At 39.1% G+C, this 14,337-nt stretch overlaps 2 protein-coding genes across 2 annotated transcripts; one reads left to right on the top strand and one right to left on the bottom strand.

Moving 5' to 3' along the window:
* Positions 1-944: 944 nt before the first annotated feature.
* Positions 945-7,864, bottom strand: LOC108440046 (butyrophilin-like protein 9). Its single transcript, XM_017718751.2, has 9 exons — positions 7,684-7,864; positions 3,863-3,910; positions 3,667-3,726; positions 3,417-3,548; positions 3,235-3,308; positions 2,906-2,944; positions 2,641-2,667; positions 2,459-2,485; positions 945-1,502 (listed from the first exon to the last, which is right to left on the bottom strand). Exons 5-9 carry the CDS (start codon positions 3,254-3,256, stop codon positions 982-984), a joined length of 636 nt encoding a protein of 211 aa, XP_017574240.1. The 5' UTR covers positions 3,257-3,308; positions 3,417-3,548; positions 3,667-3,726; positions 3,863-3,910; positions 7,684-7,864; the 3' UTR covers positions 945-981.
* Positions 7,540-13,974, top strand: dhrs4 (dehydrogenase/reductase (SDR family) member 4). The gene is made up of 9 exons (XM_017718749.2): positions 7,540-7,623; positions 9,129-9,244; positions 9,399-9,576; positions 9,672-9,773; positions 11,656-11,726; positions 11,805-11,856; positions 12,516-12,650; positions 13,317-13,372; positions 13,665-13,974. Exons 2-9 carry the CDS (start codon positions 9,132-9,134, stop codon positions 13,777-13,779), a joined length of 822 nt encoding a protein of 273 aa, XP_017574238.1. The 5' UTR covers positions 7,540-7,623; positions 9,129-9,131; the 3' UTR covers positions 13,780-13,974.
* The last annotated feature ends 363 nt before the right edge of the window (positions 13,975-14,337 follow it).

Raw genomic sequence — 14,337 nt, 5'->3', positions numbered from 1 at the left:
ACCACTCCTTATTTCTTTAACCTCCAGTCAAAATGGCCAAAAAGCACAAGTTGTAATTTTTAGGAGATATTTCTGAGGAGATTAGAGATAAGCTAATCCATTTGTCAAAGAAAATAAATGAAAAAGGTGTCTCCAAAAAGAGTTCAAAAAGAGTTTAAATGACGTATAGAAATGTTTTTTGTCTGAGAGAGAGGAGAAAATCAAGCTCCATTTTTGCTTCAGATCTGTAAATTATACAGGTGTTCCTGTCTAATTCCTACTGTGAGAAGACACCTCAATGCTAGGAAGAGTAGGATGTCAAGAAGCAAAAGGATGAATGAAAGGATGTGTAGCTGTTAAGAAGCCGTGAGAAAAGGCAACAAACAACAAACAATGGACTGACCACCCCAGAGCCCAGACCTCCACGTCACTGAATGTGTTTAGGATTCCTTACTGTTCAGAATGATAAGAAGCACAAAAACCAACTAGATTCTAAGACTGAACTTTAGAGATGTGGGAAAATATCCTGCAGGTTTTTTTGAATCACAAAAAGAATGGGAGCTGTACGAAAGACAAAGGGAGGACACACTAAACACTGAAAAAAATATGTGGTTGAGGCTTATGTGTAATTTTCTGTTATATGCCTTTTTCTACTTATTTCCTGAAGCTAAAAATAAATCATTTGTAATTATTGGCAGTTTTGACAGACATTAGGTCAATTATGGGTGGTCTCTGACTCTTGCACAATACTGTATGACCCCACTTCCTAGTTATTTTGAAAAATTGAGTGTGTACATGTCTCAGATGTACATATACACTCACTAAAATGTTTGTGCATTGTGTGTATTAATTTCATGCACTTTGTGCATTAATAGATGTGTTTGCAGTTTTAATTCACGGTGCTATATGCATTACATAAATTCATAAGTAATAAAGAAAGCAAAAAAATCGACCATGAAGGCACATCATGAACTATATCTACCCTTTACTCACTGTATATAATTAAATCAAAGTAATAAATGCGTCGGGCACCAATTCAATCCCAGTTTCAACAGATGCGTATATCAAAAGCTGTTCTTTGAAGTTGGCAACGTATGTAAATAGGTGAAGTTTGGCCACTGCATCATAGAAGGACAGCTGACCAAGTCTGTAGTCCAAGTACAGCCCCAGTCTAGCTGGTGTGGTGTAATCTGTTGGAATGGCTTTACCAGCATTGATTAATATTTTACCATCTACTGAGGCAATTGTCCAGATGCCAGCAGCAGGAGAACAATCATAGTTGTTGTCTGCATCAAATGATGCCGTACGAAATCCCACAGTCCACGGCACAGACCGTGTTACCCGAAGTTCCAAATAGACCCTAGTGCTGGGCAGGACCTTGGATGAAACACAGATGCACTTCAGATATGTCTCAGCCATCAGGACTCGGGGAGGGCTGCTTGGAGAGGATTGATAGAGACTCTTGCCGTCATTGCTCACTCTGAGGAGAGCATGAGCTGATTTAGGATTAAGAACCACATCCGCTGTGGACAAATTGCAAACAAAGAAAAAAACAGTTTCATGTTAAAGGTATGCTGTGATAGTAGTGACCCTTAAGTAAGAGTCTGGAGATTTTATTCAACCCAAATCAGATACCCAAAATTCTTTGGGCTGTTGAGGCATTTGCTGTAAGACCCAAATGGATTACCTAAAGTCCGTGAGGAGTCATGTGATGTATGGTCAATAACCGTGCATGGAAAATATTTGGGTGATGAGTACTTTGTTACAATGTTTAAAGATTATTTTGAAAGACTTGTGCTTTACTGAAGTATTGCTGAAATGGAACATGCTGCTTTGAGCTGAGTTCCTGAACATGTCATTTTATTAAATAAACATGGAACCAATTTCATATTAGTGTAAGGTAAACTGCCCAATACTAAGCTAATTAGTTTTTTTGTGCAAGATCTATTACTGCACCACTGCATTTCATACCACCAAGAAAGATTTACACCAGTCAATAAAACATTTCCCTTTTACTTTTATATTGTCAAGTATGTTAAAATATAGAGCTGAGTAATATGGCAAATAATTCTTCAAGAACTTTTTACAATACACGATATGTGATGTTTTTTTTTCCAGACATGCAACTAGTTGAAACAGACAAAGCAATAAAAAAAACACCAAAAACTGTAAATACAATGATTTACAGTTGACATTTTACATACTGTGTTGCACTAAATCCAATTAAAAACACAACTAATTATGCTCTTGGGACATACAGTTGGGAAATGTTTTTTGAGTATTGGCAATATCCACAATATTCTACGGTGTAATTTATCATAATAACGCTAAATATTGTCATTTTGTGCAGCCCTATTTAAATGTCAATATGTTCTTACTTTAAGTACACTTTTAATTAAGATTGAGAGAGAGACATATCTTCACTGCATATTCTCTTCACTTTTTCCAACCAAAATTCACAAGTTTTCTGTCACTGTACCTTTAGCTGCCACAATCCAATGCCACACTGTAAACAAGAGAAAATTACTGCACTTCAAGGGCCGTTGTGCTCACACATATTAAGCCTAGTCTCTGACTAAAGTGCATTTTAAAAGAGTTAAAGGAGATTCTCATTCACATTTAAAAGCAGTTACTACAGATAGAAAAACAAAAATATCTTACCTTCATCTGGAACAACACCTTCTCTTCCTGGGCACATATTCATGATAAATGTTCAACAGCATATTTTAATACACATGAACTAATTATAAACCAACTCTATGTACAGTGAAGGATTTTCATCACAAGAATATTAAAGTGAAGGCAGTTTATAGATATTTATAGTTGTTTATCAGAAATTTATTCCCAAATTATTACACAGATTTCACCACAGCCATTATTGCGTGTGGCTTGGTAATGAGCAAAAAAAAAAACTCTAAGTACTTACTTGACAGACTAGGAAACTCCTTCTCAGCCTCAGTCTGACCTAAAAGGGGAAATACAACATGAATAGCAACCACTGCTAAAATAAAACAGTTCTTCTTTCAACACATTAATACATCTCTTTTATATCTCCACATGCAGATAAAGTCACCTGCGCCTAAACCTGTAATATAAAGACAAGAGGGAACACATCCTCACATTACATATTTCATATTTGATAATATCTAGGTACCACTCACGTATATATAAATAATCAGAGGAAAACACTCCATTGATTATTGATTAGGAACATTACACTGAAGATTTAAACTGGTGATGAAGAATAACATTCACCTGGATTAAGTAGATCTTTCATCTCTGCTAACTTAGTGGCTGTCGAATTAAGAAAAGCTGTTCATCAAGATCAGCTGACATGAAACAACGGTGAAAAACAGATGTTTAGAAGGTTTAAGGAAATTTTCAAGTTTCCCAGGCTTGTTTAATCATTAAAGTAATACATTAAATTCACTTTCAACCTTTTGAAAAGCAAATTCTCCACTCACTAGTGATGACAACTCCACCAAAGAGAATGAGGATAATGACAGTGCTGGTTGTGATAAACACTATGAACGTACTCCTCCGCAGAGTGACTGTGGCTTCAGCACTGGCTGCCAGAAACAGAAAGCACATACCATACTACATACACACATCTATCTGTTATGTCAATCTACTGGGCTATTTTCAAATATATTGTGCAGGACACTGAAAGGGAGCCTTGAAGGTTACGTGCTGTGTTGGGTAGCTGTTGTTGTACTTGTGGTGCTGCACTGTTTTGCTGACTGGACCCTGGACAACACAAACAAAGAGGGCAAAATAAAGCAATACGTAACATGTGATCAGATGTTTCCTCTTGCCGTAAAGGTATTTTGGTAAGAAAAATATTTTTTGAATGAGACACCAGCTGTTATACACAACAACTTACCCTCCTCTGCAGACTCAGTGTTTAGGATGGTAGAGCAGCTTAGCATGCCTACAGGAAAAATAAATACACTGAAAATGTCAAAGATGACTGCTTTTCACATCCGAAAAAAATGAGACTGAGCGATAAAACTATGAAATGCCTGAACTAAAGCCTGGCAGACTAAACATTAGACACAAAGCATCTGTCACAGGCTTAAAAGTAGAAAGAAATAGTAAATAAATTAAAACATATCACTAAGCCATTTACAGTCCAACGTGGCTGAGTTCATATAATAAGTGTAATAGTTAAGTGTTATGGTACTGTCCAAACAGCACAATTTTACTGTAATAATAAAAGTCATGGGCTGGAGGTTAGGGAACCAGCATCGTGACCGAAAGATCGCAGGTTCGATCCCCAGAGCCGACAGCACATGACTGAGGTGTCCTTGAGCAAGACACCTAACCCCCAACTGCTCCCCGGGCGCTGCGGATTGGGCTGCCCACCGCTCCGGGCTGCCCCCTAGTGTGTGTGTGTGCTCACTAGAGTGTATGTGGTGTTTCACTGCACGGATGGGTTAAATGCGGAGGTGAAATTTCCCTGTTGTGGGACTAATAAGGGTCACCTTAATCTAATTTAATATCTTGTCTCTCTGTACAGTCTTGTGTTTCGGCCTAATATCTAATATCTTGCTGGCTACAGGTTAGGTGTTGAGGCATATGCTACTATTAGTTACTAACATTAGATATATATTTATATATTTATATGCTGTAGCAGTAAAACAGCTTACCTGGGGAGCTTAATGGAAACAATTCACAGGTAAAATTAGCCACTTCTTACTGTCGTGACAGAATGCTGATTACTTTTAGAGACAGTATTCGTAAGGGAGAACTTAAAATGGCTAATATGCAAAACAGTGTTTCCTGATGGACTGGTCCAAATAAAATAAAAAGGGAATAAATGAGACGTGTGGGAAAGCTGGGAATATCCAGAGCTGTCGCTAGGTAACCAGCAAGCTAGCTAGCTACATTTCTAACTTGCTAACCTAATAGCAAACTTAGCTAACCGTTGAACCACCGAACGTATGAATGTAGCCAGTGGCATCTCCACACGGCATTTAGGCATTTAACGTTATACGGGTGCATCTACACATCTTTACAGTTCAGACAGACACTGAATAGCGAGAGCTTTAACGCGTACGTAACTCTGCTGAGTGTGTCGGCTCCGAGGCTGATTATCACAACCAAAGTTTTGTTTTTTTGTTTTGTTTAAGTTTCACACGCAGGTCCCGTTCTCAAAACTGATTGGATGAGCCACATTCGAAGCCGTGGTGAACGCTCATTATTTAAATCCTATGTTAATGCGCCTCACGCACAGCTGAAACATAACGAAGCTAAGGTCACGCTCCTGCTGGCCCCGCGTTCGCTTTTTCACGTTCCACCTTAAATGTGCAGCAGACATCAGGCGCCAGAAAGGAACTGATGCAACATTTATGGTGGAACGGGGAAATTTAAACAAGAATAAGGACCCGCTTCGGCCTCGTGGAAACGAAGAGTTGTAATCAAAGTTGCGTTAAAGTGTTAGTTAATTAGCTACACCGTCACTGAGGTAAAGAAGACGTCAAGGAATAACTTGAGTGCGATAGACTGGGAGTTTGAATATTGTGACAGCGCCCCTCGCTGTTGTTCGTCTTAGCCTGTGTCTCAGCGCAGAGATGTCGTTATTCACCGCCGTCACTGCAGTATAGTGCCATTAACGCACTGAGAGAGAACAGAAGAGTGTGCAGAAAACAGCATCACCCACAAGTGACACCGACACGGTGCCGTATGAATGAATGTAACGTCATTATGAGAGTTAAGCGAAGGTTCCTCCCACAGCCCGTCTGGAAACGCTAGCATTATCTTATTCAGCTAACAGTACAAAGGGAAGGTTGAAACAAGTCGGGTCGCAGTTGGGGTTCTCCTAAATTTGCGCTCTTAAAAAATATTGTTCGTCACAAGTTCTTAATGGTTCTATATAGATCTATTAACACTCAAAGCACCATTTGCGTGTTCAAAGGGTTCTTTGCACCGTAAAATGGTTCGTCAGAGTGATAGAGAATGTGTTGTGTACGGTTGTAAATAGAATCGGAACACTTTTTGAAGCTACACAGAACCACTGTCCTTGCTAAAGAACCCCTGAAAGAAACATTTAAAGAGTGGGACAGTATTTAACAAATGTGCCTTTACCCTAGATTTATACTGAAACCCAATGACACAAAAATTGGCAGCAGTTACTGTGTTCAAACATCAAAAGAGTTCGTTTAGATAACACATTCAGCAAACATGCAAATCACCTTTGGTACTGAAATGTTGCAACAGTAGTGCTAAAACTTTTTCCGAGCTCTTAGTGATTTTCTCTTAACCGAAGAAAATAAAGACTTAAAATAAAAAAAATTAAGATGGTTCGTCACAAGTTCTTAATGGTTCTATATAGAACTATTAACACTCAAAGCACCATTTGCGTGTTCAAAGGGTTCTTTGCACCGTAAAATGGTTCGTCAGAGTGATAGAGAATGTGTTGTGTACGGTTGTAAATAGAATCGGAACACTTTTTGAAGCTACACAGAACCACTGTCCTTGCTAAAGAACCCCTAAAAGAAACATTTAAAGAGTGGGACAGTATTTAGGAAATGTTGAGCTTTGTCTAGTCAGAATGCTCATGCCGTGTTATCTTGAAGACGGTGACCTGCTTTATCCTTCTATTCAGCCGAAAATTCAGTCGTAACTAAGCTAAACGGAAAAGATTTGTTTCAGCTTGTTTCTGTATGGCGGCCCCAGGCGACTCGAATCTTGAGTCGACTCGCGATTCACTCCAAAGCCTTGGACTCAATTCCAGCCAGAACAATCCACAACTCACACTTCGATAGGCCAGCTGCGTTTTACTTTAGAAACAGTATATAAAAAAGTAAAATGTAAAATATGTGATATAAAATACAATCAAACAACACTGTCAGCAATAAAACACATGAAGGAGCTGATCAAAGACAATAAGATACAGTTCAGCCAAAAAAATAGATCTCCACATTTCCTTGCTGGTGTAGAAATATAATTAAAATTGTATTCTTTGTTTTTATCAGTTCTCCTTCTATCCGACGTCTACGTTTCTTTACGACTCTTTTGATTCATGTCACTTTGAATCAGAATCTGAGGCGACACCACATTTTCTGGATTCGATCAGCCCTAACATACGCCCGCTCGAGCCATGTTGTTTCCGTTGGCTCCGATTTTACGTGTTCAGCCAATCAGGTTTTAGAACAAGAATTTTTTTAATTTCGTTTTATTTTAAAAAATGTACATCTCAGAAAAGCCACCACACATAGGTAGAAAATAAGCGAGAGCTTTGTGCCTTTACCCTAGATTTACACTGAAACCCAATGGCACAAAAATTGGCAGCAGTTAGAGTCTGTTCAAACATCAAAAGAGTTTGTTTAGATAACACATTCAACAAACATGTAAATCACCTTTGGTAAAGAAATGTTACAACAATAGTGCTGTTAGTGATTTTCTCTTAACCAAAGAAAATAAAGACTTAAAATAAAAACATTTAAAAACTTAAAAAAAAAATTCTGACAAACGAACGTTGCAGACGGCGACAGTAACCAATCAGAAATGGGCGAAGCGAGGTGCAGCCAATCAGCTGTCACCTACACAGAACAACATCCGCGACCATGGCTGCGTGAGAGGAGGCGCTGTTCTGAAGAACACTCAGTGCAGTAACGCTCGCCTCGCTGCTCTCACACACAGGTAAAATTCACAGCTCTTCTCTCAGTTTTCACAACAAATTCGTGACAGAATTAATCTTACCGTTAACTGGATGCTTTTGTGTCTAACGTTTTTATGTTTACCCGCGAATTAGGCAACACCGCTTTAGTAAAGCCAACAACTAATCCTCTGCATTAATTTATCTGCTCTGATAAAAAATCCGCCAAACTGCAAATGTTTACCAGCGAGCTACCAGAGCAAAAACAGCCCGAAATATAACGATACACTCTACTGTTTGCTTGGGCAGTGCTAGTGAAGTTGTAGGAGGAGTACACACTTTATATGCAACCTTTAACCTCAGTATACTGTCACACACTGTGCGGTCTAGACTACTAACTACTAAACTACTAACCTTAGCTACCGATTTTAGATGTCTACTGTACTACAGTGTCTACTGTACTACAGTGGTGCAGATAGTCCTTAAACGACGTTTCATGGACCTTCTTTGTGTATTATTTGTTCAAATGTTTCCAGACGCCCTTTCTATTAGTGAGTTCAGCTACTTCATGGTCAATTCCATGGACTTTTTTTTAAATGTCTGCATAATTAAATGTTTACTTGGTAAATAAAGTTATTCACGCTGTTCAGAGTGTTTTTTATGTAAAATGCTTCAAATGTACTAAAGCGGACATCCGAAGCATTTAGTGCCTCTAAAAGCTACTTTTCTGAAAATGATGAAACATTGTTACAGATGTGCTTCCTGCTGCCTGAGACAGTTTTATGATAGTTAAGAGAGAAAGTTTTGGTGTAAAACATATTTAAATCAGTTCAGCTGGAGAGATGCATGCAGAGTGTTATAAAGCAAAACAGCACCCAAAGAAAACTTTTTTTTCAGTTTTACTGCTGTTTTACCATTCTCATTACACGCACAGCTTATGTTCAGGTTCACTTTGTGTTTTGGATTATAAATAAAATGGCTATATTTGCATTGTAAACACTGTGATCCTTGGGTCCTGTTACCAGCACTGTGAAGAAATCCAAGTTTCAGTACAGTGTATCATTTCACATTGCACTGCTCTTAATGACTGTCACAGCACAACAATTGAATTAATCAGAAATGTAAAACATCTGTTAAATTCCACCCCAGATGCACCCATTGCCGACACAGTAAATCAATTGCCCACACACGGTTTGTGTAAACTCCATAGAAAAGCATCGATAATAGAATGGGATTCTCTTGAGCAGCCGCTCATATTTCTAAAGTCACCATGCCAGGCATGAGCTAGAAAGAAATCCGATTGATTATTAAGAATAGACCACTGAAGTTGCCATTACTTTTTCAGTTCTTTCTGAAAAAAAAATCACTTGTGTAAGGAAATCTAGTTTGTAGTTTCAGATTTTAGGCTATATGGCAATATTTCTGTGATTCTATTATATGAAAAAAATTGCTGCTCTCTAACTACGTACAAATGGCTGTCATTATGGATTTTACTGGTCATTCTAATATGGTAATATAACATTTTCTCTTTTCTTATCATAATCTTAAGGAAATGTTGAGGGCATTCACCAAGTGCCTTTTGACCAACGGAGTTGCTGGTAGAAGAATGATGTCCCAGGGCAGCCTGGCTGGAAAAGTTGCCATAGTTACGGCATCCACAGATGGGTACCAAATCTTCTGCTTTTGCAGTTCATGCAGTTTTTGGCTATTGTAGCTGTCAAGATTAAGTAACAACAGCAGACATAATTATTAGCCATTGTTACAGACACAGTGTAAAATATGAGGTTGTCAAAAAATAGTGTAATAACCTGATTTTCAGGATAGGCTTGGCTACTGCACAGTCACTGGGGAAGAGAGGAGCTCATGTTGTTGTCAGCAGTCGTCGGCAAGCCAACGTGGACAAGGCCGTGTCACTGTTGCGCAGTGAAAATATCCAGGTGACTGGCACCTGCTGTAATGTGGGAAACAGTGAGGACAGAGAGAAACTGATCAGCACAGTAAGCTCTTAGTCCCTTTTCTCTCAATAAATACGTAGGAAAATTGTCACTTTGTGTATTTTGGAGATTTCTGTTATGTCATTTTTTTTCCTTAGACTCTGGAGCAATGTGGGGGTATTGATTTTCTGGTCTCTAATGCAGCAGTGAACCCTTTCTTTGGAAATATCCTAGACTCTACAGAAGAAGTCTGGAACAAGGTATGCTGTTGAAACAAAACCTTGGGTGTTTTGTATAAAATTAGTAAACAGCATATTCCATTCACACTGTATCAAAATTTCATGATAAATGGATGCATAAAATGGTCTAAAATGTGTTAGATTAAAAACTAAAAACTTGTTATATATACTTACATTGCAAGGTAAAAATGTTTTAGGAGATACCAAGTTTTGGTTTGACAGTGACAATATGCACATGACTTTGTCAACAAAAAAAAAAAAACACAATGTGAATTAATTGTGGTAATAAAATATGTAATTCTGTTATTACATTTGAATAGTATAGCAAGATGACAACTGTATTTATATATATGTAGGTGTGTATGTATGTACACTGCTCAAAAAAATAAAGGGAACACTTAAACAACACAATATAACTCCAAGTAAATCAAACTTCTGTGAAATCAAACTGTCCACTTAGGGAGCAACACTGATTGACAATCAATTTCACAGCTGTTGTGCAAATGGAATAGACAACAGGTGGAAATTATTGGCAATTAGCAAGACACACTCAATAAAGCAGTGGTTCTGCAGGTGGGGACCACAGATCACTTCTCAGTACCTTTCTGCTTTCTGGCTGATGTTTTGGTCACTTTTGAATGTTGGTGGTGCTTTCACACTCGTGGTACCATGAGACAGACTCTACAACCCACACAAGAGGCTCAGGTAGTGCAGCTCATACAGGATGGCACATCAATGCGAGCTGTGGCAAGAAGGTTTGCTGTGTCTGTCAGCGTAGTGTCCAGAGGCTGGAGGTGCTACCAGGAGACAGGCCAGTACACCAGGAGACGTGGAGGAGGCCGTAGGAGGGCAACAACCCAGCAGCAGGACCGCTACCTCCGCCTTTGTGCAGGGAGGAACAGGAGGAGCACTGCCAGAGCCCTGCAAAATGACCTCCAGCAGGCCACAAATGTGCATGTGTCTGCACAAACGGTTAGAAACCAACTTCATGAGGATGGTATGAGGGCCCAACGTCCACAGATGGGGGTTGTGCTCACAGCCCAACACTGTGCAGGATACTTGGCATTTGCCAGAGAACACCAGGATTCATTGGCTCATTGGAGCAAATTCGCTACTGGTGCCCTGTGCTCTTCACAGATGAAAGCAGGTTCACACTGAGCACATGTGACAGACGTGACAGAGTCTGGAGACGCCGTGGAGAGCGATCTGCTGCCTGCAACATCCTTCAGCATGACCGGTTTGGCAGTGGGTCAGTAATGGTGTGGGGTGGCATTTCTTTGGAGGGCCGCACAGCCCTCCATGTGCTCACCAGAGGTAGCCTGACTGCCATTAGGTACCAAGATGAGATCCTCAGACTCCTTGTGAGACCATATGCTGGTGCGGTTGGCCCTGGGTTCCTCCTAATGCAGGACAATGCTAGACCTCATGTGGCTGGAGTGTGTCAGCAGTTCCTGCAAGATGAAGGCATTGAAGCTATGGACTGGCCCGCCCATTCCCCAGACCTGAATCCCATTGAGCTCATCTGGGACATCATGTCTTGCTCCATCCGCCTCCATTGGTTAATAAATTTGATTTCCATTGATGATTTTTGTGTGATTTTGTTGTCAGCACATTCAACTTTGTACAGAACAAAGTATTCAATGAGAATATTTCATTCATTCAGATCTAGGATGTGTTATTTGAGTGTTCCCTTTTTTGAGCAGTGTATGTATGTATATGTATATGACAGTTCATCTCTTAAAAGAGTAATGCTGAGCAAAACCTACCAGATCCATCACTACTCGATGTTCTGGGTCCTCACCTTTTACAGATGATGCCCAGCCTTTGTTCCTGCCTCTGTTGTTGAACTTATTTTACACTTCTACCACATACTTAGTTTTGTTCTTGTGATTGTGTTCCTCAGATATTACATGTCAATGTGACAGCAGCATTCCTTCTGACTAAACAAGTAGTGCCTCACATGGAGAAAAGAGGGTGAGAGAATAAAGCAAGAGTAGAAGAGTAAACCCTTTTTTTTTTACATTTGTTTCTGACCACGATTCTCCTTTTCAGAGGTGGCTCAGTGGTGTTGGTGTCCTCAGTAGCGGGATACCAGCCAATGCAGGTAAACAGTCATATCATATAAAATTTTGCCTTCCAAAGAAAAAAAAGACCATATAACAATAACATTGACAGAATTATTTAACAAAATATTTTCATCCAATTAGCACTCACCATGTACTCTAGAATGTACACTCTGTGGGCAAAAGTATTGCTACACACCTTTTAATCATTGAATTCAGGTGTTTCATTCAGTCCCATTGCCACAGGTGTATAAAATCAAGCACCTAGCCATGCAGTCTGCCCTTACAAATATTTATGAAAGAATGGATCATTCAAAGTATTCATGGTACTGTAATAGGATGCCACCATAGCAACAAGTCAGTTTGCGAAATTTCGTCCCATCTAGATATACCTGTGTGCAAGCCTTACATCACCAAGGACAATTCCAAGCGTCAGATGGTGTAAAGCACGCTGCCCCTTTACTCAGCAGTAGAAACGTATTCTGTGGAGTGACAAATCACTTTTCTCTGTCTGGCTGTCTGATAGACAGTCTGGGTTTGGCGAATGCCAGGAGAACGTTACCTACCTGCCAAGGGCAACTTCATATTAATGCCTCTGGCTTTAGAATGGCATGTCATGAAAGTGCCTGTAGGTGTCCCAGTACTTTTGTCCATGTAGCGTATGTTGTGACCTGACCTCATGGTGTTTGCATGTTGTCAGGGTCTGGGACCGTACAGTGTGAGTAAGACGGCTCTTTTGGGTCTAACCCGAGCGCTCGCCCCTGACCTCGCTCAGAGCAACATCAGAATCAACTGTGTGGCTCCAGGAATCATCAAAACACGATTCAGCACAGCCGTAAGGACTATTGTTTTTCTCTCCTCTATATTGGTTACTGTATTTTTATCACTTTCTTTTTGAAGCTTGAATACTGCTCAGCTACCTTGTTTGGAGGGTTTTTTATGTGTGGTTCTATCCTACAGTCCCCTAAATTAGGAACTGTACAGGGGCATTCAAGCCTCCAACTAGGATTAAACACACTTTCATATTCCATAGTATTATGTGGCATAGTATTTGACCTCTCAGCCTCACCAGTTTGACAATATTCACGATTTAATAACCTTTATGTCCATCAATGTTCTTTTACTACAATATCATGTATGCATTACACAGATGTCATACAGCATTGGTGTGTAGAGGTTAATAAATAGATTTGATTAATCTTCCTAGCAGTAACATGAGATATCTGCTGGCTTCCGTCTGCATAAATTAGCTAGCAGAAAAAAAAAAAATTCAAACAACCCACCTTTATGTTTGTCAAATGTTCCTCCCACCTTCAAGATACATCATCAGAAGGTTTTTTAAACTTTAAATAGAAAATCTCACGCGAGACTACTGTAGCATCACTGTAGGAGGCAAGTAGGCATGTTTACAGCCAATGAAGCAATGGTTACATTTTTCATTTTGAGCAGAGTGCCTATATAAATTCCTAAGGGTTTTTACTCAACACTTTTGGTGTTTCAGTTATGGCAGAGTGAAGATTTGAGAAACGAGTTGCTGAAGCAGATGTCCATAAAAAGGTATTTGTATTTTACTTTGACATTAGATCAGACCTTAAGCATTGACAGTCAACACAAAGTTATGAAGTTGATCATTATTTTGTTTATGGACTAGCCAAAGTGAATACAATTCATGAATGGTGAGTCAAGTGCGAGTAATGTCTGATGAAGTCAAGAACATTATTTGTTTGTTAAAAAAAAAACCCTCAAAATAAAGGGCGAGAGTGTGACTGACATTCATTGATTTAATTGTCTGTAATACTGCATTGAGGAACTGTGACACGAATGATTTGTTAAATCTGGTGAACTGCAGGCTGGGGAAGCCAGAGGACATTGGGGAAGTGATCGCGTTCCTGTGTTCAGATGAGGCATCCTTCATCACTGGAGAAACTATTACTGTGACAGGGGGCATGAATTCCAGACTGTAGTGTGTGTGAGTGTGTGCATGTTTGAAACAGCCAGAAAACACCCATTTACAGTCATACAATATTATATAATCATACATCATAACATACAGTTGAGAAATGCAATGTCAGATTTGATCTTCACATAATATAAAATGACATTTGTTTTTGAAGAAATTAAATTACCGACTATGCTATTAAATACAAAATGAAAAGTGTTCTGTGATTTAGATGCAGTTTATGTTTATTAAGGCATATTCGTTGAAATGTTTATATAGGTAGTTTGTGACATGATGTAAAAAAAAAAAATTAAAATATACAAATAAACTAGATTAAAGAGCATGCACACATGTTTACTGTTGCATTAAAACATATTTAGCACATGTCCTAGTGGGTATTAAAGGGGAATTTCCCAAAATGAACAAAGTTATAATAAATAAAATGGTAAAGATGTAGACAAAGTCGGAATGTTTTTATGTGAAATACAGCCAATTATAATGTTTCATATAAATGCTGAGAGAAACTGATAACCGAAAGCCTTAAAAGCTACTTCACACAAATCAGATGGCTATATTTGTGTAA

The sequence above is a fragment of the Pygocentrus nattereri genome, chromosome 2 (genome assembly GCF_015220715.1).
Source record: "Pygocentrus nattereri isolate fPygNat1 chromosome 2, fPygNat1.pri, whole genome shotgun sequence".
Lineage (NCBI taxonomy): Eukaryota > Metazoa > Chordata > Actinopteri > Characiformes > Serrasalmidae > Pygocentrus > Pygocentrus nattereri.
This window is presented reverse-complemented; position numbering and strand designations above follow the sequence as displayed.